Below are 25,972 nucleotides of genomic sequence, written 5' to 3'. Positions count from 1 at the left end.
GACGGGGAGGTGGCATGTTGCTTCCTAGCCGCCGTCACTATGACAGAATCCGGAGTAGGATCCATCCGAAGAAAGGCCGGGTCAGAATCTGGGGCCCTGTACTTCTTAAGGAGCCGGGAGGGAGCGGCCTTCGTCACCTCAGTGGTGAGAAACAACTCCTCTGCGGGCTCTACCAGCCCCGGCACTAGAGGCAGTAAAGGTCGAGACAGTTGTTTTTTATGCAGTGTCTCGAAAATCACGGATGTCGTGGGAGTAGATACCTTCACCTTGATACCCAACTTAGCTGCACCCCTCAGGAGAACATCCTGGAATGTGCTGATGTCGTCCACCGGCGATACTCTCGTCCCCGGGGACTCCGACAAAGTCGGTGAGTAGGTTCTGGTCCCGGAAGAATCCGTGCGGGACCGTGACCGTCGCCTCCTGTGACGCCATCTTGATCTCGTTGAGGATCTGTGACGACTCCGCGATCTTCCCCTATGACCGGAGCGAGATCGCGACCTCCTTGGCTTCGGGCCCTTCGCGGCTTCACCGGAGTGGGTGACTTTGGCCCGGCAGGGGCCCTCGGCCGAGGGGTTCCCTTTTGGGGCGTCGGGAATCGAGGCAGCGAAGCCGTCCTCGGAGGAACTGGAGGAGGTCTGTCAGCCAGAAGCTGAGGTTGAGGATGAGGTGGAAGTGGAGGCGGGGTGGGAGCCCGCGGCGGTGAAATGAAATGAAATGAAAAATTCCACTTATATAGCGCATAACCACCCAGAGGCCTCGCAGCGCTATAGACTGATTACTGTGTCAGGCTGCTGGGTAAATTAGTACGCCTTTGAGAACAGGTAGGTTTTTAAATCTCTCCTAAATGACATTCGGTTGTTGTTTTGTCTGAGGGTTAAAGGCAGGGAGTTCCATAATTTCGCCGCTGTGTGAGTGAAAGAGCGGCCACCCCAACGGGCTTTCTTGATTTTTGACATAGTTGCCAAATGCAATGAAGCCGAACGAAGGGTTCTAGAGGGTGAATAGGGTAACACTAAGGAGTACAGCACTGCCGGGCCAGTTCGATGAAAAGATTTGTGCAGAATGCACATGGCCTTAAATTGTGTTCTGGCAGCCACTGGGAGCCAGTGAAGCTCTTTTAAGGCAGTCCTCGCTGATTGCCAGCGGGGGATGTTAAACAATAAACGCGCGGCACAGTTTTGAGTGACTTGGAGTCTTTTAGTCACTGTTGCCGGGGCTCCTAGATATAAAACATTTCCCTAATCCAGGCGAGAGAGTATCAGGGCCTGTACCATGACCCTTCTTGCCTGGAATGGAAGTAAGGGGAGCACTTTACGGAGCATTTTCATTAGCCCCACATGTGGAGGCAGTTTTAGTAGCTTGGACTGAGAAATCCAGCGCTCTATCAAGCCAGATTCCTAGGCTCTTTATCTGGTCTTTAGGAGGAGGGGGAACGCCGAGACATGAAGGCCAGTTAGACGCCAGGGAAGTTGGAGAAGGGTTACCTAGTAACATGATCTCGGTCTTTTCCCCGTTGAGTTTGAGGTGGGAAAATTGCATCCACCTAGCAACAGCCTCCAGACAAGGGCCCAAGGTGTTAGACGAACCCTCATCGTGGTCCAAAGAGACCACAAGTTGGGTATCGTCTGCGTAGGTGACAATCCGCACACCAAAGGGAAGGACTATCTTCTCTAGAGGCTGCATATAAACATTAAATAGTGTGGGGCTCAGGGAGGAGCCCTGCGGAACCCCACAGCTAAGCGGATGCTTTGATGATGCCACCTCGCCCTCAAATACCTGAAAAAAGCGTTCCTCTAAGAAAGAGGTCAGCCACATAAAGGCCGCGCCCGACACCCCCATGCCCTTCAAACGATGTAATAATGTGGCATGGTTAACAGTGTCGAACGCGGCACTGAGGTCCAGAAGTATGATAGCTGTTTTTCCTCCTTGGTCCATTATGGCTCTGGCTGCCTCTGTAACTGCCAGGAGGGCAGTTTCGGTACCGTGCTGGGGACGAAACCCCGTCTGGGAGACCTGTAGAAGCTTGTTGGACTCTAAATAGTCCCCTAAGATTTTATTGATGTATCTCTCCAACAGCTTACTCATCCACGGAAGCAGCGAGATAGGGCGGAAATTGGATAGATTGTTCTGGTCCAAATTCGGCTTTTTCAGCAGGGCCCTTACCATCGCGCACTTCCATGTGGATGGGACAGAGTTGGAGGTAATAGAGGTATTAAGAGCCTCCAGAATGAACGGGCGAATAGTGTCAATCACTTTCGCTAAGGTCTGAGGAGGAGCAGGGTCGTTTGGGGATCCTGAGGTGACTTTCTGGACCAAAGTATCTAAAGTATTGGGATCCAGGTGTGGAAAAGTAACTAATGAGCAGGATGCATGCAGATCTGAATCCAAAGTAGAGGGGGAAGATATACCATCGCTATTTATCGATAGTTGGGAATAGATGGCCTGAATCTTCTGAGAGAAGAAGGTGGCCAAATTCTCACAGCGGGCCTGTGCACCCTCTGAAGGCAATCTCTCGGACGGGGGAGAAATCAAAGATTTCGCGATTTAAAAAATTTCCCTAGGGGAGTTGGCTGCCATAGTAATTTTGGTTTCATAGAACTCAGCTTGAGCAAGTTTTATTTCGTTCTTGTAGTGCCTTATTGCCGATCTGTAGTCTAATTTCTTAAGTTGAGAGCGATCTTTCCTCCATGCTCTCTCCGCTTTACGGCAGACTTGTTTCAACATCCTAAGGGCAGGAGAGTACCATGGTGCAACTTTAGGTCTTTTTGTTATTTGCAAAGAGCCCTTCGGGGGAGGGCGGTGGCCCTCTGGGCAATGGATGAGGGGGCGTAACCGACTTCGGCCTAGAAGGCGTAAACACTTCAGAATACACCGAGCCGGGTGATCTGCCTTCAGTCTTAGGCTGGGGCTTTGGAGAATCCCCTATCGGCACCTGCCGCCTGCTAGACTGACTCCTGGCACCAGAACTCCTTCTGCGCCTCTTTGGCGTCGAAGAACGTCGACCCGACGGCGAGCGTCGGCCCCTCGACGGCGAGCGTCTCCTCCTCGACGGCGAACGCCTCCTCCTTGACGTCGAACGCCTCCGCCTCGACGGCGACCTTCGCCTCGACGGCGACCTCCGCCTCGACGGCGACCTTCCCCTCGACGGCGACCTCCGCCTCGCCGAACGCCTGTGTGACTTTGACGTCCTCCTCGACGTCGAGGATCCCCTAGACGACGACCTCCTTCTCTTCGCCGACAGCGAACAGCGGCGAGCGCCTATGCCGGGCCATCTCTTGACATCGATTACTCGACGACGACGCCGACGGAGACGATGACGAAATCGTCACCGGTGATCTCGACGGCGGTCTATTCAGTTCCCTCGACGCCGCTTCAACCCAGAGCCCTGGGGAGACGGGGAACAGACTGCAGTCATCCCTCTCGACGCCGTAGTCGGGTCAATCGACGCCGACGGAGAATGGGGACGTTTGCTGGTCTTCCTGCCCCTGGGGAGCCCCCCAAGAGGCCTCAGCATGGGCAGAGGAAGCCCTTCCAGACCCACCTTGCGCCTTCAGTCTTCTGTCTTCCAGGCCTTGGAGCCTGATCTTCAACCTATCTCTCAGGGTTCTGCTAGAGAAGCCCTGGCAGATGTCACACTCCTCTGGGACATAAGATGAGGGAAGGCAGATGATGCACACCTCGTGTGGGTCCGACTTGGCCTTCTTCCTTGAGCACTCTGGGCATTTGTCAAATAATGCAGGCATATTGGCAAATAAAGAGTGCACCAAGACAAACACAAGGAAGAAACACCAAGGTACTTCAAGAAAAGCACTCAAAAAACTTGAAAAAAGTGAAAAATCACCAATTAAACCCTTGAAAAGGGAGAGCTCAATGCTCCAGGTTCCTGCTTGCAGGAGCCGGAAAAAAGAACTGAAAGTAAAAGGGACCTGCAGTGCATTCTGGGATGCTGTGAGACTTCTGGAAAGTTCTCTTAAAGGCACAGTATCCTGTTCTGAGCCACATAATGGCAGCCTATGGGGCTTGTCTGTCCACTTCTTCCTCTCTATCATTCCAGAGGGTTTTGCTATTAAAGGCAAGGTTTTTCTCTGTAGAAAACCCTGGACAGGCTGTGCTGTTTGTGGATTTGGTGGAATTTCTAGTTGAAGTACTGGACAGTGTAGCCTGTGGATATAGGCTGCATTATCTGTCTTTAAATTATCTCTTAAGTGTCGGTGCAGTTATGCATGTTTTGACAACCTAAGAGATTATTTTTTTATTGCTCCGGGGTCCACGCACATGGGCGGGACTATTCACTAGATTATGACTATAACAGAGATCCCCTACTACAGAGTGTTTACTTTCAATAGTATTAAAAGGGTTCAGTATGTCACTGTAAATGTATGTATGTATTGCGACTTATATAGCGCACGTATCACCCGCAGGCATCAAGGCGCTTGCCTTGGGAACCCGTCCTGGCTTTTCCCTGGGAGATAACCCCTCCTGGGTATCCCCAGGGTGAAAGCCAGGCATCCCGCAGCAGGTGGGCCGCCGTAGTGGAGATTAAGCAACTATTGCCCAGAGTTGCAGCGTGGGACCCCATGATTAGAATAGGCACCGAGGCGAGAATTATCGAGTCCGTGGACATTTTGGGCTCAGGACCCTGCCGCGTCGGGAATTGAACCCTGGTCCCGGGCCAGACCTCTGCATCAGGGTCTGCCACTCTAATCAGTGAGCCACACTCCTCCACTGGTGCGTATATGTTCTCATACTACACGAGTAAAATGGTGATATACATATTCATGATTAAATGTTGATTACAATTGTCCATTTCATGTCAAAATGTTCACTTTATGCAGATATTAAGGTTACAGTTATTTGATGTTGTACTTTTATGCACTTCGTACATTTTCTTCTTATATTTCCTTGGAGTTTGATTTTTGTTTATTTCTTTTTATTTATTCTGTGGGGTTTTTTCACCCTATTTATTATTTTATCATCCTGTCAACCTTTATGATTAGGAGTCACAAACGGTTATTTTAACAGGAAAAGGTTAATAATAAAATAACGTTAAGGTCTTGGAGCAATGCTAATGTTTATTGGTAGTTGGGGTCCTAGAATTCAGTGTGGTAGCTCAGGCAGAGGACTATGATTAGGCAGTGGCTGAATTTGGGAGAATAAGGTGCTGTTACTGCAAATCTGGGAGTGCTGATTTCTTCTATGAATAAACATATTTTGAACCAGATTGTTTTTTTGTTACTCATCACAGGGAGTCATAGCGGTTTTAAGGCAGCACAGCCAACAGAGGAGGGAGATCACTGGAGAGACAGATGTTGCCGGTGACCCTAAGTTCCACCCCTGGTCCGAAAAAAAGCGAGACTTTTGCTGAGGAGTCTGGGGTGGTTTAGAAGGTTGGTTGGGTATGCTAGGATTGCTGAGCTCATGAATAGACTCAAACTTTTCTGTATTGCTGATAAAACTGCTTTGCTGGTGAGCCCAGGTCCAGTGAACTAGCCGTAACCCAGCCATTCCTGAAGTGTTGCAGGGAGGAGTTGACTTTCTCTCCAAAAATCTGCAAACATCGAATGGCATATCCATCAGATGGGTTGGGTATATCCTAAAAAGCCAGTTGAGAGCATCCAGGCATTGTGACAGTGGTGTGCATGGACTTGGTGAAGTCCTCTGCAGAATCTAAACAGTAGTTCAGTATCTGTTTCTTTGGCATCCAGGCCACCAATGACCAAGTTGTACACTGGCTACCTCATTTGTTCTGGTAGGCTTACAGCTATCAGTTGAGGCAATTCCCACAAGACATACACAAAGCAGCCTAGCGAAAATCAGTGCATGGGGACTGAAAAGTGCCTCAAGCAAAATCCTATGGTCCATAGTATCCGGTTGTTTAGATTCCTAATTCAGAAAGGCTTCAGGAAAGGCACTGGGGTTCAGTTTGGAGGATGAAGTCTGACTCTCTTTCAACAGATTTGAGAACAAGAATTTTGGCCCACCCAGAGAAGGCCTATGGCATCTTACAATTTGTCGGGTGACCGTTCGGCCCTAGTCTTTTCCAACACAGCCAAAATGGGTGTTAGTGAGTTCACTTTAAAGTGAACCAAGGCCTCTGCAAGATACGTATTAGGTTGGAAGATGTTGGTCAAAATGTTAGGCTTTGGCAAATGGGAAAACAAAGTCAGTTCTAGAAATTCTGCAGCTCTATGCACCATTGTGGTAAAGGTGTTGTGAAGGGACTAGAGGGGCAAGGGATGTCCCCTTCTAAATAGGTACCGTGAATTCTGGCATTTTGACATCAAGATAAAGGCTGCCTTATAGTACAAATAAGGCAGTAGATTAGTGGCCTTGGAATCATTATATTTCATATAGCCAAAACCTCTACTAGGGATGGTTACGGTCTTGGAATCAGACCTGAATAATTCCTCCATCCTGGCACATTTATTGGCCATAGAGTGAGTCTGTTTTTCAAGGTAAGCTCTGACTTTCTCTTTGGCCACCAGGATTAATTCAGCAGACTTTGAGGGTTGCACTGACAAGTCTCAGTGCTGTGCCTTTATATACTCTCAGGACACCATTATGGATGACTCCAGATGGAATGGGATGGCACTGTAGTCGTATTTCTTTCTAGGTGTCTAGGTCACTGCCTGTGGAAGCGCAGAGTTGAGAGGTGTTTGGGTCACAGCCAACAAGTTTGCAGGAATAAGACGACCTTAAGCGGCGGTCCAGAAGAAACCAGACCTGTCCTAAAAATATTAATATGGCCAGAAGGAAGGTCTAGACCTGTGCAGGATCAGTAGATCGAGCAAGGCATTCTGACAATCTTTTGCAGCTTTGGAATCAGTTATACGGAAGAGCTTGGTGCAGGGGAATTAGGCTGTGACTCTGAATGGTCTGAGAAAGAAACTGTTTATGCATGGAAGACACAGATTTCTCCTTCTGATGGTTCTTTGCATTTTTTTGTGTGACAACTGCTTGGGAATTTGTTCTCTATCTGAAGACATACATGAAGGAAAAGAAGTACAATGGTGTGTCCCTGTGTGCTTTGGCCAAAAATAACTTGGCCTCTGTAGCTTACAACTTCACAGTTAACGCCATATTTCCCTCACCACCTAATCTCAAGAAATAAAATGTCCTTTCCAGCTCAGCTCTCTGATGCTTGGTGCCTCTTCTATGATGTAGACCCTCTTCTGGTTTCCTAAAGTCTGAGATCATAAGCACACAGGTCTGTCCTGGTGAACACTGTAACGCAAGCTCCACCCCCATCTCTAGTACATTAGTGGAGTTTTAATATTGACCTCCGCTTATATTGATTGCACAAGACTGATTGCCGACACATTGCCTATAAAAGTTGACATGTAATGAAGGATAGTAAATCCATATTTTTACAATATGTTAGTAGCCGATACTGAGATTCAATATATGTAGCGGTTGATATTATTGCCTTTCGTACTGTGTTAACCTTGATATTTTATAACACATCTAGCCCCCCACCACAATCCAGTCTAACAGAAGCACACCAGCACTTTAGACCAATTTATAGAGAGGAGAGAAGATCCTTTTCAGCTCTTCAACTGCAATCACATAATTTTTGTAGGCTTAATGATTGTTACCTTGTCCTGAGCGGTATGGTGGAAGAATCTTAAGTGAGGTGTTCTCAAGTACAAATGTACAAGTTACTTACCTTCGGTAATATAATATCTGGTGGAGAAACAGTGATGGTGAGTCCAAAAACATTTTTTTGCTGTTTCCTGGGTCTTGTATTGGTATGGCCTTACCTTCATTTCCATTGGTGAGTGGTCTGTAGAGTGGAGGGTGTTCCCCTTTTTAGGGATGGTCATGCTTCGGGTGGCAGGGTAAGCATAGCATTAGCATCGTTGATTAATGTGGGGTTTTTACCTTAACCCCCATGGATGGTATTGACATACCATTTCATGTTGTTCGTAATTGGTGTTTTTTAAAGGTTTTTGGGCACAGTGTTTCCACGGCCAGTTTCTAGAGTGGCTCTGCGTTCTGGCGCGGACGTTTTCACAGAAGAAACTGACGATCACGCGGCAGGGGAGTTATATGGCTCCACTGATGTCATATCCGGAGACGACGTCATCACGGAGCTGTACGACGCCGTCCCCCGGCGCGCGGAGGTACTGCTGAAAAATATGCCAGATCCAGACTGGTGTCTGGGAAGAATTCAGAGTTAAAGAATCTGCAGCTAGAATTCTCTACAAGATAAACCCCTTTACTTGTCTTATCATAATAGCGCCATTTGAAATAAACCTTACAATTTTCTCGTCACTTATACAAGAAAAACAAGATACTTACCTTGGGTAATGACTTCAATCCAGTCAAGGAAAATGGAGAAAGGTGAAAAGGCCCTATACAAAATAACCTTCCACTGGCACAGCATGGCACAGTTAAAGATAAAACAAAATAATGGTTGAGCATCTAAAGCAGGACGCGGCCGGACACAGGGACGGCACAACATGTAGAGAGGTTCTTGAATTTAAACGGCCCTACTCAGCAAACAAGGCATCAGCCTGTGCATACGATGTCCTGCTTATAATTTCTGGACCATATGAATACCGCTGTTCTCAACCAGTGTGTAGTTTTGGATGAACTTGCCACAAAAATACTTAAATTGAACTCTTGCCTCAGGCTGGATGTATTGGCTTCATCTTTAAATATTTGTGAGCTAATAGTGACATTCTAAAGCTAGCAGCAGAGAATCTGACGATAACCCCTACCAATGAACTCAAAACAGATAAATGGACAATTACAGATATTTTCTTAAGTGTTCTCTCCTTTATTATTATCGGTGTATGTAATAGTGGTTGGGTAGGCCATGTACGAGATGAAAGTGTTAGTGTGCTAGTGTGTATGAGGCTAGAATGTTTATGTGTGGTTGGCTATAGGGGGCATAACTTATGGCATGATTGGTATATGTTTTATCACCTATGTATAGTTTTCTATTTGCTTTATTATGATAAGACAAACATCGGATGTATTACAATGTGGAAAAACTGCACATTTGTATTAATAATTAATTTGTGTTCTCATATATATGTTTTTAACTTTGTATCATCAGTATGGAGTCTGTTGGAGGGCATTGGTGATGAGTCCACTGAGACTTCAGATCCCACTGCAGAGCCTGCATGTGCCATCTGGTGTGGTCCATCAGCAGGATTCAGGAGGCCAAGAAGAGAAGATACCTTGGAGCCGATCGAAACATCAGGGTCATAGCCCAAATATCCTGGACTCATTGAGACAGAGAGATGCTTCAAAAAAGCACTGCATCTAGGATGTCTTAGATAAAAGGGATGCACAATTAAGAAGTCAGGTGTGACTTGGCACATTGATGGAAAAACACAACAATGTCAAAGGTTGCACATAATCTGAAGGTGGTTAAAGACTGTTTGAGGTGAGACAGCCTTCAGCAACCAGTTGCCGATGTATGGGTAGACTAGTATTTCCAACCTCCACAGGTGAGCAGCGACCACCACCATCAATTTTGTGATCACCCAAGGTGCACTAGTCAGGCCAAAAGGGAGTGTTAAGAACTGGAAATGCTGGTGACCCACCTGAAACCGCAGATAGTCTGTGGAACTGCCAGACAGGGATGTGAAAATAAGTGTCCAGTAAATCAAGCACCACCATCCAGTCACCTGGATCCAGGGCAGACAGAACTAGGGCCATGATGAGAATTTCAAACTTGAATTTCTGAGGGCTAAAATTTAGGGTGGGACAGAGGACTCTGTCCTTTTTCAGCATGACAAAATAAAGGGAGTAGCAACCAGTCACACGCTCTGAAGTTGACACTCTCTCTATTACTCCCTTGGCCAAGAGAGCCAGAACTTCTCTTTGGAGTATGGATAAGTCGACCTCCGGAAGGTGTTACAGTGTGGGTGCATTCCCAGTGGAACACACACGAAGGGTAAGGAATATCCATGTTATACTAGCTGGCCCACACATTGCTCGGACGTGATGCTCTCCCAACATGGAAGATGAAAGATGACATAACCGCCTACCAGGCGATTGTGTGCTGCTGAGGGCAAATGAAAGCAGTTTAGCACTGATTTTGGAGGTGGCCACAGGTTTAGGTACAGCTTTGTCCCTGGGGGCCTGGAAGTTGGCAGTCTGTTTCCCGTGCTTCAACAGGATTGTGAAACTTGATGGTGCGGAGGTCCATATTGGCGCTTCTGCTGATAACCCTTTCCAAAGCCTAGAAAGGGGCGAGTGGTGTGGGGAAGATCGTATAGATGCAAAGCTCAAAGAGCAAGACGTGACCTTGCTCTCTTTGAAATGTTCCAAGGTTGAGAACACTTTTACCCCAAACAGGTGAGAATCGCCAAATGGTATGTCCATACAGGATTGCTTCCCATCTGAATAAGAGCTGTGAAGCGTATACAGGCAAGGCGCCTTAGCACCACACTGGTGCCAACTGCCCTACCCACACAGTTGGTTGTGTCCAGGTCTGACCTGATTAGAGAATTTCACCCCATTCTTACCGTCCAAGATTAGTCATTGCAATGGATCTGGATGTCATCGGAGGTAGCTGGCAAAACATTTGCAACTTTGTCCCACAGTGCGTGCGAACACCTGCCCAGGAGACAGGATGTATTAACTGATCATATGCCAAAGCTGGTGGATAAAAATGTGTTTTGCAAATGTTTGCTTTCGCTTTGAAGCTATGATGGGGAGTTGTTGGGAAGGCATCGGAGTTTCATCGGCTGGTGGGTGCCTGTACCACTAAGCTCTCTGAGAAGAGATGCTGAAGTAGAACATCTGTGTTCTTAAGGCAGGCATATGCCATCTTGCCACTTGCCTACTTACTGGGGAGCCAGATCCTGGCTTCACCTAGGTGCCTACCAGCACGTCCTTCAACGCCTCACTGAAGGGAAGGAGGGGGGCTTGGTTTGTTTGTGCAGGGTTGAGGACTTTGGTGCGCACATTAGTTTGGCCTCTGTAATTGGCAACTTGAGATCTAGAAATTCTGCTGCTCTCTTGATCACCGTGGAAAATGTGGCAGAATCCTCTGTAGCTATCGCAGGGTTAAATGAGGACAGGCTCATTTCAAAGGAAGTGTCTAGACAACAGGTGTCCTGAAGGTTTTCCAAAATGTAACCATCATTGTGATAAGCAAGACTTTGAAGATGGGTAGATTAATTTTGGAATCCGGCAAAACTATAGGATCCATGTCTGGCATCGGTAGAGTGTCTGGTGGCACCAGTCTTGATGCAGTGGGCGGTGTCGGTCTCTGATCCAGTAGAACTGGAGCCAAAGGCAGGGTCAGAGCCAGTCATGAGGCTAGATCCAAAAGAGGGACTGGCATTAGGTTGAGGTTGAAAGGAGCAGTCGTCGTGGGGAAGGAATCAGTGGCAGGAACCCCACTGGCATCCACCTTGGATCCATGGAGCCCGAATGTGCTACAGAGAGGCCAAGTGAGGCATCAAATATTTTATCCATGGCTAGGTGAAGCTCATGGAGCTGTTGTGGCATCGCCGTCTGCCGCATATTGGGCTGAATTAGGACCACTGGAGGTGCCAGGTCTAGGCGCAGAGATACACTTTATGGTCTGGAGATGCCTCAAGCAACCCTGAATGATGGGATTGGCAGGATGAAGGGAATCTGCTTGGATTTTTAAAATAATTTTAATTAGTTTTTTTGCTTCACCTAACCCTGTGACTTCGACAGGTACCCGAAACAACCTCGGGAGCAAGAACAAGACCATACTTGTGACTTCTACTTCCTGAATTTGGCGATGGGAAGTTTGGTCTCTTGGTTTTGAATGGACTTATCTCGGCACAGCAGTCGCACAACTTTGAATCTTGTTGCTGTGGATGTAAGTAATGGACATCTGTCAATTACAAGCATGACACGGTTTAAACACAAATGCTGTACAAAGTAAAGTTTTAGAGGGAAAACATTTCTGCCGTGTATGACAGGATTTGGAAGCTCCGGATCCACGTTAGCGAAGAAATAAAAGAACCGAGGTCAGCAAGCAGAGGTGGAGCATATATCGGGGCACCGACATCATACCTGCAGCAGGGCGGATCCATCGCAGAGCCTCATGACACCACCTACTGATGCATGAGGGAATTGCTATAAACTTTTCCAGGCCCAGTCTGATGCCTGGGAATATTCACAGGTTGAGGAATCTGCAGTTAGAAGTCTCTAGCAGAAATTAATTTTTCACACAGTAAAGAAAGTTTGGAATCAAGCATGTACAGAACAGATGTTCCGCTTAGTTTACAAGCAGACTGGGTCTAAATTAGAAGGTGGCTAGTAGGAAGAACATCACACTAGGCATAGATATTTTCCTTCAGTTTAACCCAAAGACCAACTACCAAACTAACTGAATAAACTCATGGGTACACACCAGCATTACAAGTAAGTCATTAGTGCAGGAAGACATTCTGCAAGCACCAAGCCTGGACTGGCCATAGCGGGCACCGGGCAATCCCCCGGTGCGCCGCACGGGTGTGGACCGGTTTTGGGCCCCTGGGGGGCGATTTTGTTACAGGGCCGTTTTTGCAGCACTCAGCACTCTGCCAGGGCCGGTTTTGGTTCCCAATCCGGCCCTGGCAAGCACTCAAACATACCTTTTCTTTCCTAGAAAGTGCACCTTTCTAGAGGTGTTGCATCAGTAATTCATGGTGGCAAACATTAGGATAACAAATAAATACCTTTGACTCTTGACAGGATCGTAATATACTTTAGCCAATCCATTCCCTGTTCCAACCATAATCTGATTCAGTTTTGGGTGCCACAGGCAACGTACAACACTCTGAAAATAATAGGAAAATATTATTGCCATTGCATTAATTTTTCATTTTTAAATGCAGGGCAGGAGAGAATAAACACACACACAACCTAATAAGCAATAGACAATCAATACATAATGTATTATATCAATTTGATATACCAGCAATTTACACAATTTTCTATATCAGAATATGATTTAATAATTAAATGTGTGAAGGCTATCAAATTTTGTTCTAAAGAAAGTTGTGAACTGTATGACCCCGGCTCTAACTGTGCATGCATGTCACACGTATCCTAATTATTTACATAACAGCATGTTTATGAAAACAAATATATAATACAAATGTTATATACATCAAAATACGTTGGATTGAAAACAGAATTTTTAATAACTGGAAGAGGACTTTTGGTGGTTATCGGTTTCAAGATGTGAAGTGAGGTAGATCAAAAAGAAAATTTTCAAAGTATTTGGAAATATTGCTACCCTTCACAGTTTCACAGAACTCCCAACTTCATTCTGCTGCCTATCTGAATCGCTTATAAACGTATTCATCCACTATCTTCTTTTAGTTTAAGACAGTAGCATTTTTGTGCAAAACAATAACAAATAACGCTGATTAGGGATAGAAAGAATCGATAGTTTTGTTCAGGAAGGTGATAAAGGGGGCGTGGCTTGGGCGCCGAGCTAAGATGGCGGTCCCAGCTTGAGCTCTGCTCCGTCGCGGACCTCGCTTGTGGAGCCTCTTTCTTGCCGCTTCTGCCCTCGGAGTGCCGGGCTTTAATTTATGAGGATGCGGTGAGTTTTCCTGCTGCTTCTTGACTGATTTACTGCCCGCGTCTGGAAGTTACGCTTAGCGGTGACAGTCTCGTCATTGAAATCGCAGGCGGCCGCCATTTTAAGGTGCTGCACTCGCATCTTTTCACCGGCCCCTCTATTTTACTACACATCTCTCCGGCGAGGAATCTATCATCCAGAGCTATGGTATGTGGCCTATTTCCCCTACAATGCTAATGGCAAGTAATACTGCACATTGAATTTGTTTCTCTTCAGCGTATACCTCTGCTTTGTGCTGACAGGAAATTTTACCCTCACTGAACAGTTTTGTTTTTTTCAACGAGGAGTGCTATGTTCGACCTGCTGTGCACAATGGCATGATTTCTGTCTGCATTGTTGTAAGATTTACTTCTTTCACGTGCTATCCAGCTTTTTGGCGCTATTTTTCATTTTGGAGGCATGGGCGGCCGCCATTTTTGGTCGCCGATGCTCATGTTTCCTCAACCTTATCTACTGTGCCATTACTATTCTACCACAACTGCAATATCTTAATTAACATCAAATATTATGTGCAGAGCTTCCTGTTTTAGAGTCTACGTACCGTTTTATTCATGACTGCTTATGTAATCCACCTGCTCTGGACCCCCTCATGCTAGTTGCCTATTGAAGAGTTAATCATCTTGAATGTCTTTGTGAGGGAGTGTATTTGTGCATTTTAGACTTTCAACTTACTCGCTCCTTCATTACCAGTTCCATTTTATTGGAGTTTGCATTGAGTCCTTTACGCAGTTCTCTTTTTCTTTTAGTGTCTCATATTTTTCTTTTTTTACAATGGCTCACGATACCCATTCTGCCAGATCTTCTGTAACGGGTACTAAGCCAAAGAGACACAAAAATGATCCACCGTCTCCTATTCATTCTTCTCCAAACCCAGTTCTGGATTCTATTCTAGATGAAGTTCGAGGTCTTCAACCTTTTCTGTCTTCAACTAACGACAAGCTAAACCAAATTGAAGAGAGATGGATTGTTATGGAAAGCAAAGTAACGGAATTGGAACAACGTGTTAGTGACTTGCAAAGCGTATCTACAAAAATCCCAATACCGGAGCAGGAAATTCTCAAGCTAAAGATCCATACAGAGGACCTTGAAAACCGAAATCGTAGAAATAACCTACGCCTGTACGGCCTTCCGGAAAATGTCGAAGGGTCCAATATGGTTCACTTTCTTCAGAAATTTCTTCCAGAACTTCTAGTTCTTCCATCTTCAGCAAATCCCCTCAACATCCAAAGAGCTCATCATCTGGGACGCTTGACCACCAATGCTGCAAAACCCCGTGGTATCATTATGCTCTTTCTAGAATTTACTAAACTAATGAATGTTTTAAAAGCAGTTAAACTCAAGCGTCGTCTTATTTGGTCTGGTCACAATATTTTCATATCGCAGGATATTTCTATTGCAACCAACGCACGTCGTAAGGATTTCCTCGCCCTGCGTCCTCAAATGAGACATCTTAATATTCAATATGGAATACTGCATCCTTGTCTTTGCAAGATCACCCATGATGACCGCTCACGCTCATTCGATGATCCAGAGAAACTTAAACTTTTCCTTCACAATTTATCCTCCAATGGAATGGACACTAATATCTGATTTTTATTACCTTTCAGTTCTGTTCTTTTGAAACGAATATACTCCTTTCTCTTCTGTTTATTCACGTTTCTCTTTCTTGCTTTGCCTATTTCTCCTCTCTATTTCATCTACCTATGAGGCTCTCTCTCTATTTTCTCTTTTATTTTTATTTGTGAGATCCGCTATCCTCTGCGTCAACATGCTCCCACCTCTTTTTCTTTCTCTTTCTCTTTTCTTACAGGTCTGGTTGTTTTGCCTTGATCTGTTTATTTGTTGTACCCTTTTCCCTCCTTTCTGCTTTCCGTTTTTTCCCTCTTCTCTTTTCTTTCTTTCCCTCCCTCTCTCTTTCTCCTTTTTCTCTTCTACTTTCTCATTAAATTTTCCTGGGCTGTTTACTCTTTCCTTTTCTTTTTTTCTTTCTCTTCTATTCCCTTTTTTATTTACTCCTCTCTTAGTCCTCTCTTTTGGCTGTGTGTACTTTTTTTCTATCTTCCTCTCATCTCATTAATTTTTCAATATTAACCGTTTCTTGTCTGTGTACAATGGTACTGTCTGTCATTTTTTTGCATTATTCCTCTTGTACGTATCTCATGGGTGCAGTTTCCTTTTTTGTAGCTGTGCTCCTGATGTGTCTCGACTCCACATGTATTTTACCTTCCTAACCCTCCATTATGTGTAAGTTTGTTACATGGAATGTCAGTGGTCTTGGTCACCCAGTCAAGCGTCAGAAGGTACTATCTCATTTATCTAAACTTGAATCTCAAGTTTCTTTTCTTCAAGAAACTCACTTTACTGATGCTGAATCGCTTAAGTTGAAGAGGAATTGGGTGGGACAAGTTGTCTATTCTCCTGCATTAAATAAACAAGCATTTACAATGCAATAGGTCTCGGGTTAATTAAGTTTGAGCTATTGGCATTGCTAAATATTGCAACACCAACTGCAACAAAAGTATATAAATTGTAGGCCAAGAAAATAAGTATTTATTTTTGTAGCAATGGTCCTCCTCGGCCGGGCACTTGGGGCGGGGGTACCAGGGACTAACACATGGCTGGAGAGCAGTCAATGGCTGTCTAGCTTGTTGACTGTTCTTGACGAGCATCCACATTACAGGGGTGTGCGTGCCAAATAACCTGCAATTAAAGTCCATGGTGTGTAACTACAGGATATACGTGCACACGGAACCGGGAAAGCAGGACTTCAGAAAGGGCAGACGAGCACCGCGGTCTGACACCGAATGTGCCCGCACTGGGGTCTGCCTCCAAGACCCGACCAGGCGCCACAGGCGGCACGCGCAGCCCTGCTCCTTGGTGAGGCTCCTTCTGGTTGCTTGCATGCGAGCACCACCCTCGAAGGGCTAAAAATATGATGTCTCTGTCGTTTTAACTAGAGCCGGCTTTAGACTTCGGTGACAGGCGTGACCTAGGATCCTACCGAGGCTCCACATGGACATCTAGGGCGCGAACCTGCATCTGTTGAGAGAGGAGGAAACGGACACCACGCCGTAGTCATATGGCGGACGCAGCAGGCAGGCACAAGCTCTGCTACTGGAAAACAAAAGTTACTCAAGAGGCAGAATTGCAAAGTGCGAGGTCGCATCTCTTCAAGTAAACACTCGTTAGTGTGTAAGTTGCAATTCTGCTGAGTTAAGACTACACTGTGGCATCGGGTGCATTCAACAGGCCGTTGCAAACACTGAGCATGAAAAAAATATTTGGCTGACTACTTAAGGGAAGTATTACTTCTCCTTGTGTATCTCACTTGAGGTAAAGGCGGTATGCATAGGCTACTTCCAATGCACGAGGAAATTCGCATCGATTTAAGGATACAAAGGTCATTTTCCCTGTGATGTGCGACAGCGGAATAGGAGATATGTACCCTGTTGGTGTGATGTGAGCAACAAACTTCATGGAAATTTAATAAGTGTGCCTTGCATTGTGCAGGGCGAGTGCCGGTTCGGCGAGAAGGGGCGGGACTGCGAGAGCCGATTCTGACGCGCGCCTTCGGATTGGGCCGCGCGACGTCACGTGAGCAGTCTACGGTAGAAGCTTACGCGTGCGACCCGATCCGAAGGCACGCGTCGGAATCTGACGCTGCCATAGGGAATGCTGGGCGTGCGGCCAGCTCTTGTCTTCCTTCGTCGCGTTCTTTCTGCTGAAACGCTGACTATAGTTCCCTGGCGAGAACGCGCTTCCAGCGCGTTTCTAGCCGAGACCTAAAAAGGGGGTGTTGCCATTTTATTTCATAAATCATTATCTGTACACATTCTATCTACATAATGTGATGATGCTAGACGATGGGTGAGGGCAAAGGTTGTTACACACAACAAAACCCTAGTTCTCTTGAACATTTATAGTCCTGTCAAACCAGACCCTAAATTTTGGGATGAAATTAAAATTTTGGTTTCTTCCATTGATTGCCCTGATATTATTGTTGCTGGTGATCTAAATCAGTGGATTGACCCATTTTCAGATAGATTATCTAACTGCAAGTTTAACCCAGATAAATCTCATAAAGCATTTCAATCTGCCATCCCCTCTCGTCCACTTTATGATGTTTGGAAGACATGTAATCCTGATGTGCTTGAATATACTTTTTTTTCTAATGTTCACCAGACTCGTTCTAAGATTGATTATGTTCTAGTCAGCAAATCCCTACTCCCTTCTCTTCAATCTTTAGAAATTGGTTCCATTTTTATCTCTGACCATGCCCCCGTACACGCTCTTCTTGACCTCTCACTTACTTCCCCTCAATTCAGTCGATGGAAACCCAATGGTTTTTTATTATCTGATACTACTTATATTACAGAAGCCACCACATTTATTAATGATTTTTTTAATTTTAATAATCCAATGGATACCTCTGTCTCTAATAATTGGGATGCCTTTAAAGCCTCTTTTCGTGCTTTCACTATTTCCTATGTCTCCGCCAATAAGAAGGTTATGTTATATACTGATCTGTTACACCATCTTAAATTACTGGAACTCACATATTACACCTCCAAATAACCTTCTACTCTTCATGAATTAATTAAGGCCAAATCGGAACTCAATAAACTAGCTACTATTGAAGCTTGTAATCATATTCTCATAATTAAATCCAAATACCACGGTGGTCAAAATAAAGCGGGTAAAATGCTTGCCAATTACCTGAAAGTTTAATCTGAACGTAAAAATATTGGCCCCATTTTTAACGATTCTACTGAAAAAATGGTGTCATCAGATGAAGATATTGCAGAAGTCTTTCATGAATTTTATAAATCCCTTTTTTCTGATGATACATTTCCCTCTAATCCAAATTTACATACATTTTTTTCAGGTCTTCCTTCTCCCCCATCTATCCCTGATAAATTTAATGAATTAGAGAGAGAGATTACTTCTCAGGAAATAATTAATGCCATTAACTCTAAAAAAAAATTCAAAGCTCTTGGTCCTGATGGTTTATCTGTTGAATTTTATGCTACCTTTACCTCCATTTTTGTCCCTAATCTTTTAGCACTTTTTAATTCCTTTATTAAAGATGCTAAAGCGTCAGGTTCCTTTATAGATGCCTTAATCGTTATTATCCCTAAACCAGACAAAGATCATACTCAGTGCAAAAATTTCCGGCCTACATCTCTAATAAATGATTGTAAAATATTTGTCAAGATTCTTGCGTTACGACTTGAAACGATCATTCCTTTATTAGTTAAAACTGATCAAGTCGGATTTGTCAAAGGTAGATTGGCATCAGATAATGCACGAATGTTCACAAATATTATCTGATATGCTAAAAAATATGTCTTCTCTTGCAGCATTATCCCTGGATGCCGAAAAAGCATTTGATCGAATCAATTGGCAATTTATGTTTAAAACTCTTCAATGGTTTGGTTTTGGCCCTACTGTTATATCTTTTGTTAAATTATTATATTCATGCCCTCGGGCTAGTATTTTTGTCAATAACCATTTTTCAAAATGTTTCTCTTTGTCCAGAGGTACAAGACAGGGGTGTCCCCTTTCACCTTTACTTTTTGTTTTATGTCTTGAACCTTTCCTGGAGCGTATTCGTATTAATTCACGTATCTCTGGTTACATTCATAATTCTATTGAGACCAAAATATCTGCTTATGCAGATGATATCTTAATTTACATGTCAAACCCTACTGACTCACTCCCGCCATTTATGTAAGAGGTCCACTTATATTCTAGTATTTCTGGGTATGAATTAAATCTCTCAAAAACAGAAGTTTTACTGTTAAATTCCATCTGTTATCAGTTTATGTTTAATGATACCACTTTTACTTGGTGTCCTTCTAAAATGAAATACCTTGATATTTGGTTCTCCTCCTCTTTGCACACTACTCTTAAATACACATTTAATTCATTACTTACAAAAATTCAGTCACTTCGTCACACTTGGTCGCCTTTATTTCTTTCCTGGTGGGGTAGGTTGGATACTATAAAAATGATGATTGTCCCTCATGTCCTTTATACATTATCTATGCTACCCATTCGAATCCTTCTCCTTTTTTCTCAAATTAATTCCGCGTGTATAACATTTTTGTGGAACAAGAAACACCCACGTATTTCTCTTACCAGGCTTATTTCTCCTAAATCTGAGGGTGGTGTCCGTTTCCCTAACTTCAGAGCTTATCATTCAGCTTTTTTAATTAAATAAGCCTATGCTTTATCCTATGACTTTGCTGATATCCATATTCCTAGATGGATTGTTTATGAACACTCCTTATTAAAGGATTTTTCTTTTCCAAATGTACTTTTTATGTCCAATAGCACTTTCCTGTCACATAACCCTATTTTAAAATATTCTCAGAGTTTACTATATAATATATTTTCTAATGACTTCACCCCTTTCCTATGTTTCTTATCCTCCACAATTTGGTATATAAAATATCTCAGATACAAGGGTAAATCATTCTACTACAAATTTTGGAAGGAGAAGGGTATTATTTATGTTCATCAATTGGTTTCCCAAAATTCTGTTCTCCCCTTTTCTACTCTGCAGCTACAATATCATTTACCTGATTCATGTACTCAATAATTTCCAATGCCTTACAATCACAGTTCCATACGTTTGTTATACCAGATGTTACACCTTCCTTTACTCCAACCTCTTCTTTATATCTCTTACTTCTCACACACAGACCTAAAGCTGCTCTTGTATATAAGTTATTGTTATCTTGTGTTATTGAGAGACGGAAGTCTCCTGTTGAAACTGCATGGGAAACCGATTTGTCTGCTTCTTTTTCTGTTGCAACTTGGGATAAATTATGGTCTAAATTGTTTAAAGTTTCTGCTACTGCTCGTATTACTCAATCTTTATATTTCATTTATAATAGAGCTATTATGACCCCAGTTGGGATTTCTGAATTTTCTCCCTCTTCTTCTCCTTTGTGCTGGTCTTGCTCTACTGATACTGGCACATTGAGACACCAACTTTATGAATGTTCTAATGTGTTTAACTTTTGGAAATCCTTTTGGTCCACATGCATGAACATTTGCAAGTGCAACCTTACATTGACTTTACAAAATGTATTTCTAGGTTCCTTATCGCCTGACGTTGATTGCTCATCTCCTGTTCCCTTGTTATTTGATCTTTTTATTGCACTAGCTTTTAAAGTTATCTTATTATCCTGGAAAGATAATTCTATGTTATCATCTGTTACTTGGTGGAATTTTATCTGTGACGAGCATAGAATTGCTACTGTTTCCTCTTTAGCTGTCTCTCAAAAAATAAAATCTGATCTCCTATGGCTTCGTTTTTCATCTTATCCATCTACTCATAATCCTGTACAATAATCTTTTATTTCCTCTTTCTTTTCTGTCATATTATTCTTCTTCACTTGTCGGCCCCCTTATATTTATCCACCTTTCTCCCTTTCTTTTCTATATTTCCCCTCTCTCTCTTTTTCCTTCCCTTTCTATTATTTTTCTGTGATTATGCTTATATTAATCCACTATGTTATTTCGTTTTACCTTATTTTATATATATTGTGTTGTAAGTTTTATTGCTTTTATTTCTTCTTGTACTTCTTGTAATTGAAATCTCAATAAAAATTTCATAAACAAAAAAAACAAAAAGGAAGATGATAAAGAACAGAAAGACGGTACGGAGAAAATAGTAGGAAAAGAAGTTACGTCGGATCACCAGAATGCAATGCTTAGATAAAGGTTTGAATTTAAAACTCACAGTAGATTTGTGATCCGATTTCTCCTTTAATCATGTTGAAGCATACAAGAAAGTCTTTACATCTGGCCGGACAGCGCATCTATTTGTAAATATACTGGTACCAATTCCTCAAAACATACATATATTGGGCTTTGGCTTCGCCCAGATTAGTACCCTCAATCATTAGGTTGTTTGTCACATTCAATTCTTTATCTCCTATATGCATTCAATACAGAAAGCAATCCTTTAATACTCCTGTTTCCAAGTAGTGGCAAATCCAATAGGACAGATTTTACTGTAATAAACATGTGTTTATTAAGTGCTCATGAGTGTTATCACTAACATTATTTACAATAAAAGAGTGATGAGAATTGTATAACCTGGTTTGATCTAAAATAGGACCTTGGCTATCAGGAAGTATGCGTAGTTTTTCAGAGAGCTATGGGTGAAGTGGGGTGTGGGGTTTCAACCAGTCAACCAACTGCTGTGAAATCGTTAGCACTTTAAGATAGATTGTACTTTATTCCGAGATTCAGGTCTGTATACATTCAAATTAATAGCATCCAGGGCAGTATCTACCAAAAGCTTTTGACACCCTCGATGTTTTGGCCTCACATCAGCTTTCACGGTCTATGAAAAAGGAATTATAATTTTTTTTAAATGCTCTAGATTACTTATTTTAACATGTTAATATTTATTGTAAAACAGTAAAGATGGAAGCTGTTGTTGGGATTTGAAAACCACACGTTAAAACAAGAGAAAGGTAATCTGTTTTAAAAGAACTGTAGTGTAGTTCCTATTATCCCAATAGGCTCTGCGCATTGGAATAATACCTTCAATAGTATAGACCTAGGACGGAGGTTAACTAGGTCTTCTACTGACGATATCAGACTTAAAGTTTTTGGTTTTGCCAGCTAGCTCAGAGTTCACTAGAAACTTTCTCGAATAGGCAAGGAGGAGTTTAACCTCCCTGGATAGACAAGAAGGGATTTAGTTTCTGACAACCATAGAACATGACAACTTTGCTCTCCCCTAATCAAGAGTGTATCTCTAGAGTCGTGTGAAAACAAAAGACAACTTATTTTACTCAGTCAGTTCAGTGCATTCTTAGTTTCACCAGATTGTAGAGAAAAGGAAGAGACGGGCGTGTTCAATAAAAGATGTTATTTATTGATCAGTCTCTTTTCTCGTACAAGAGAAATGAATCGATATTATTGCGATACTTATGGTTAAGTAAAGTGCATACAATAAAAGCAGGAGTATAAAATAATACTGTATAAGCATTGATATGGTTTCTAAGCCATATGATATTTAACATTGATAAAATAGATACATACATATATACATTTGACTAATCGTACTCAACTGGTGCTTCTAACCACGCCTACCCCAGTGTACCTGACCTAAGCCTAATACGTGGGCGGGAGTAGATAAGTAGCAGTTTAAGTTTAAGTTTGTTTTGCCAAGTGACTGACTCAAGAATTCTCTGCAAGGGGTTATTCAGTTCTGTACCTGAGATCTAGAATGGTTGAGGGCTGGTATCTCTCGTCTCTGGTCTTGATATTCCAGCTGCCTGCGAGGGCCGCTTGGAAGCGCCGGAGCTGGATTTCTCGGCAGGAGAAAAGCAGCGTCTCGTTCTCAGCGCGTCAGGAAGGCGGGGCAGCGCCAGCGGGGTCCGCTCTGTGCTGGCCTCTTCGGCTCGCTGCTCCGATCTCGTCACCACCGCGTGTGTTTGCTTAAGGCAATGTCGGTAATATTTATACCTGTAAGGTGTCGAGATTGACGTAAGGATGGACATAGATACGTCAATAAGGATGTCATACGGACTGGTCGTTAGCACATTCTTTACTGAAGTTCTCGGTGAACTCAAAACAATGGCCGCAGGGATTTTCCCAGGTTGTCATAGGTTTGATTTGTTTTGAGAACTCCGTATGCCTTATCAGGGGCTGGAGGAATAGTGCTTGCCTAATTAGATGGCAAGCGTTATGACCTAATCAGATAACGCGTTCCTGTGCCGTGGTGTGGCTTAATCAGATAACGTTTTTTTGTACCGTGGGATGGCTGCTAGTTAATTATTAACCAGAACAGGGTCAGGAATAGGGGGATCGATACAGAACCTATAGGAATACATCACACCCACTCCACGCTAACTATGTCCATATTTACAAATCTAGGCATAGTAAATATACTAGTAGAGCACGTGTATACCGTACCACCCCAAAATACATTCATATGCATTTTGAAACCATGAAATATACGAAAAGATAAATATATGCATTATATGCACTCAAGCAGTATAATAATGCTAAATCAATTACGCATATTCATACATCATTATTAATAAAATATGAAAATGACACATGAAATGGCTCTTAAGACAGAAGAAAAAAATGCGAGACCATTTCATCACAAAATAAAATATATATGAACATGCCAGAGGGCAGCTAACGTCTCTAAAGTTCCTAAAAATAGAAATTTAGTTCTCTAAGAATAGTTTCTACTTTAAGCAGAAGATAAGTGTCCCGAAAAATTGCAACATATTTTGGGGCCGCTGAAAAAATTATGTTCCGCTGTCCGTAAACTGGAGAAAAATTGTTCATGATACTTTATTATCAAAGTTGAAGGCCAAATTCAGGGTGTTGGGAACGCCGTGTGCTAGCTTGCTCAAAAGCCATTATTTCTGCTCTGGTGAGAACATCATATCATTTAGACTCTCGAAAAAGCTGTCAACAGCTTTCCTGTGAAAGTTCCATTAACTCGGAAAAAGATGTTACCATGCATTCATGAGCATTATTATTATTATTATTATTATTATTGACATTTATACAGCGCGGCGAATACCCGTGGGCGTCTCGGCGCTAATTAAGGGCATAGATCAGCAAACTGGGGTAATGAAGAAAAAAGGCTATTGGTCAAATAACCACGTCTTTAGCTGTTTGCGAAATGTGAACAAGGAGGGACTTGCCCGGATGTGTGCAGGAAGGGTGTTCCAAAGTTTCGGGGCGGCGACAAGGAAACGCCTGTCGCCCCATGTGACTGTTCTAGTGCGAGGCACAGTCAAAAGGTTCTGATAAGAGGACCGAAGGGATCGGGTTGGAACATAATGAAGAAGATTCTGTTTGAGAAAATGGGGACCCTGATTATTGAGTGACTTATAGATGATACACAGCGATTTAAATTTAATACGACTGCGCATCGGGAGCCAATGGAGATCCCTGATGGTATTTGCGACTGGTGCAAACTCTGGGATCCCAGCCAACATTCGTGCAGCAGCATTTTGGATTGACTGCATCCTATTTATCACTCGGACTTGGGCCTTTAGTAATAAGGCATTACAATAGTCCATGGAGGACAGGACTAGTGAGTTGACCAGTGTTTTCCCGGCAGTGTTCGGTAAGAAAGGTAATATTTTCCTAATCAATCTCAATTTCATATGAGCTGTGGCCGCAGTTTTATTAGCATGTGCCATAAAATTGAGGCCAACATCAAAAGTGACGCCTAGATTTCTCACTTTGCTGGCTGGACTAGGCAGAGGACCGAAAGATGGTGGCCACCAGACAGGTGACCAGCCCGGAGAAAGGTGACCAAAGATGACCACTTCAGTCTTTTCTGAATTAAGTTTCAGACAGTTCGTGGCCATCCAGTCACCTATTACCGTCATTCCAGTCGTGAATCGATTGGCCACTTCCTCACCGTCCCCTTTGATAGCCAGTACCAGTTGGGTGTCATCAGCGTAGGAGGTCAGGCTCATCCCGAATGCTTTGATGACACTAGCAAGGTCCGACACGTAGATATTGAATAGTGTCGGACTCAGGGATGAGCCTTGAGGGACCCCACACGGCAGAGACACCTTCGATGATTGGTAGGGTCCTAGAGATACTGCCTGTGATCTGTTGGCCAAGAACGATACGAGCAGGTCCAACGCAGTTTTCTGGACCCCCAGTCGTTCGACACGGTCGACTAAGATCTTATGGTCGACCGTGTCGAAGGCCGCCGAAAGATCCAGCAGTACCAAGACTGCTGTCCCCCCCTGGTCTCGTATGGCTCTAATATCGTCCGCAGCCTTTAGGAGAGCAGTTTCCGTGCCATGACATTTGCGGAATCCGAACTGGGTGTTGTCGAGCAACTGGTGCTGCTCCACAAATTCCGACAGTTGCTGATTCATGGCTTTTTCTGTTACCTTAGCCAGAAAAGGAAGACTGGCTATCGGACGATAATTTTTCAGGTCATCTTTATTCAAGTTGACTTTCTTTAAAAGAGGTTTGACCAACGTATGTTTCAAAGACGCCGGGAAAATTCCGGAGCTAAACATGGTATTGCAAACATGGGTTATGACCGGTATCAACGTGTCCATAACTGGCATAAGAACTTTAAGCGGACACGGATCCAGAGCTGAACCTGATTTAATCCTTAAGATAATGCTCCTTGTCTGATCCATAGTAAGATCGACAAAACGGGTCAGTGTGTTATCCCGTGAGGTGGAAGACAAGGATAGCGGAGTAGTGTCCGTGTTTGAAGAAAAAGCCTGATAGATGTCATTAACTTTTTTAAAGAAAAAATCAGATAAGGCGTCGCAAAGATGTTGTGAGGGAGGTGGTGTAAAATCGTGCAAGCCACCCGACAAGCGTTTAGTAATGTCGAATAACTCTTTACATGAGTTTTTG

The 25,972-nt window shown here is 43.5% G+C and overlaps 1 protein-coding gene across 1 annotated transcript in view; it reads right to left on the bottom strand.

Annotated features, from left to right (window-relative positions):
* WDR70 (WD repeat domain 70) overlaps positions 1-25,972 on the bottom strand; it is a 1,775,496-nt gene that overhangs the window by 287,972 nt on the left and 1,461,552 nt on the right. Inside the window, exon 13 of the mRNA XM_078674977.1 lies at positions 12,663-12,763. Coding sequence (XP_078531103.1) covers positions 12,663-12,763 — 101 coding nt within the window. The remainder of the gene's footprint in view (positions 1-12,662; positions 12,764-25,972) is intronic.

This window comes from Lissotriton helveticus, chromosome 2_1 (assembly GCF_964261635.1).
Source record: "Lissotriton helveticus chromosome 2_1, aLisHel1.1, whole genome shotgun sequence".
Classification (NCBI taxonomy): domain Eukaryota; kingdom Metazoa; phylum Chordata; class Amphibia; order Caudata; family Salamandridae; genus Lissotriton; species Lissotriton helveticus.
This window is presented reverse-complemented; position numbering and strand designations above follow the sequence as displayed.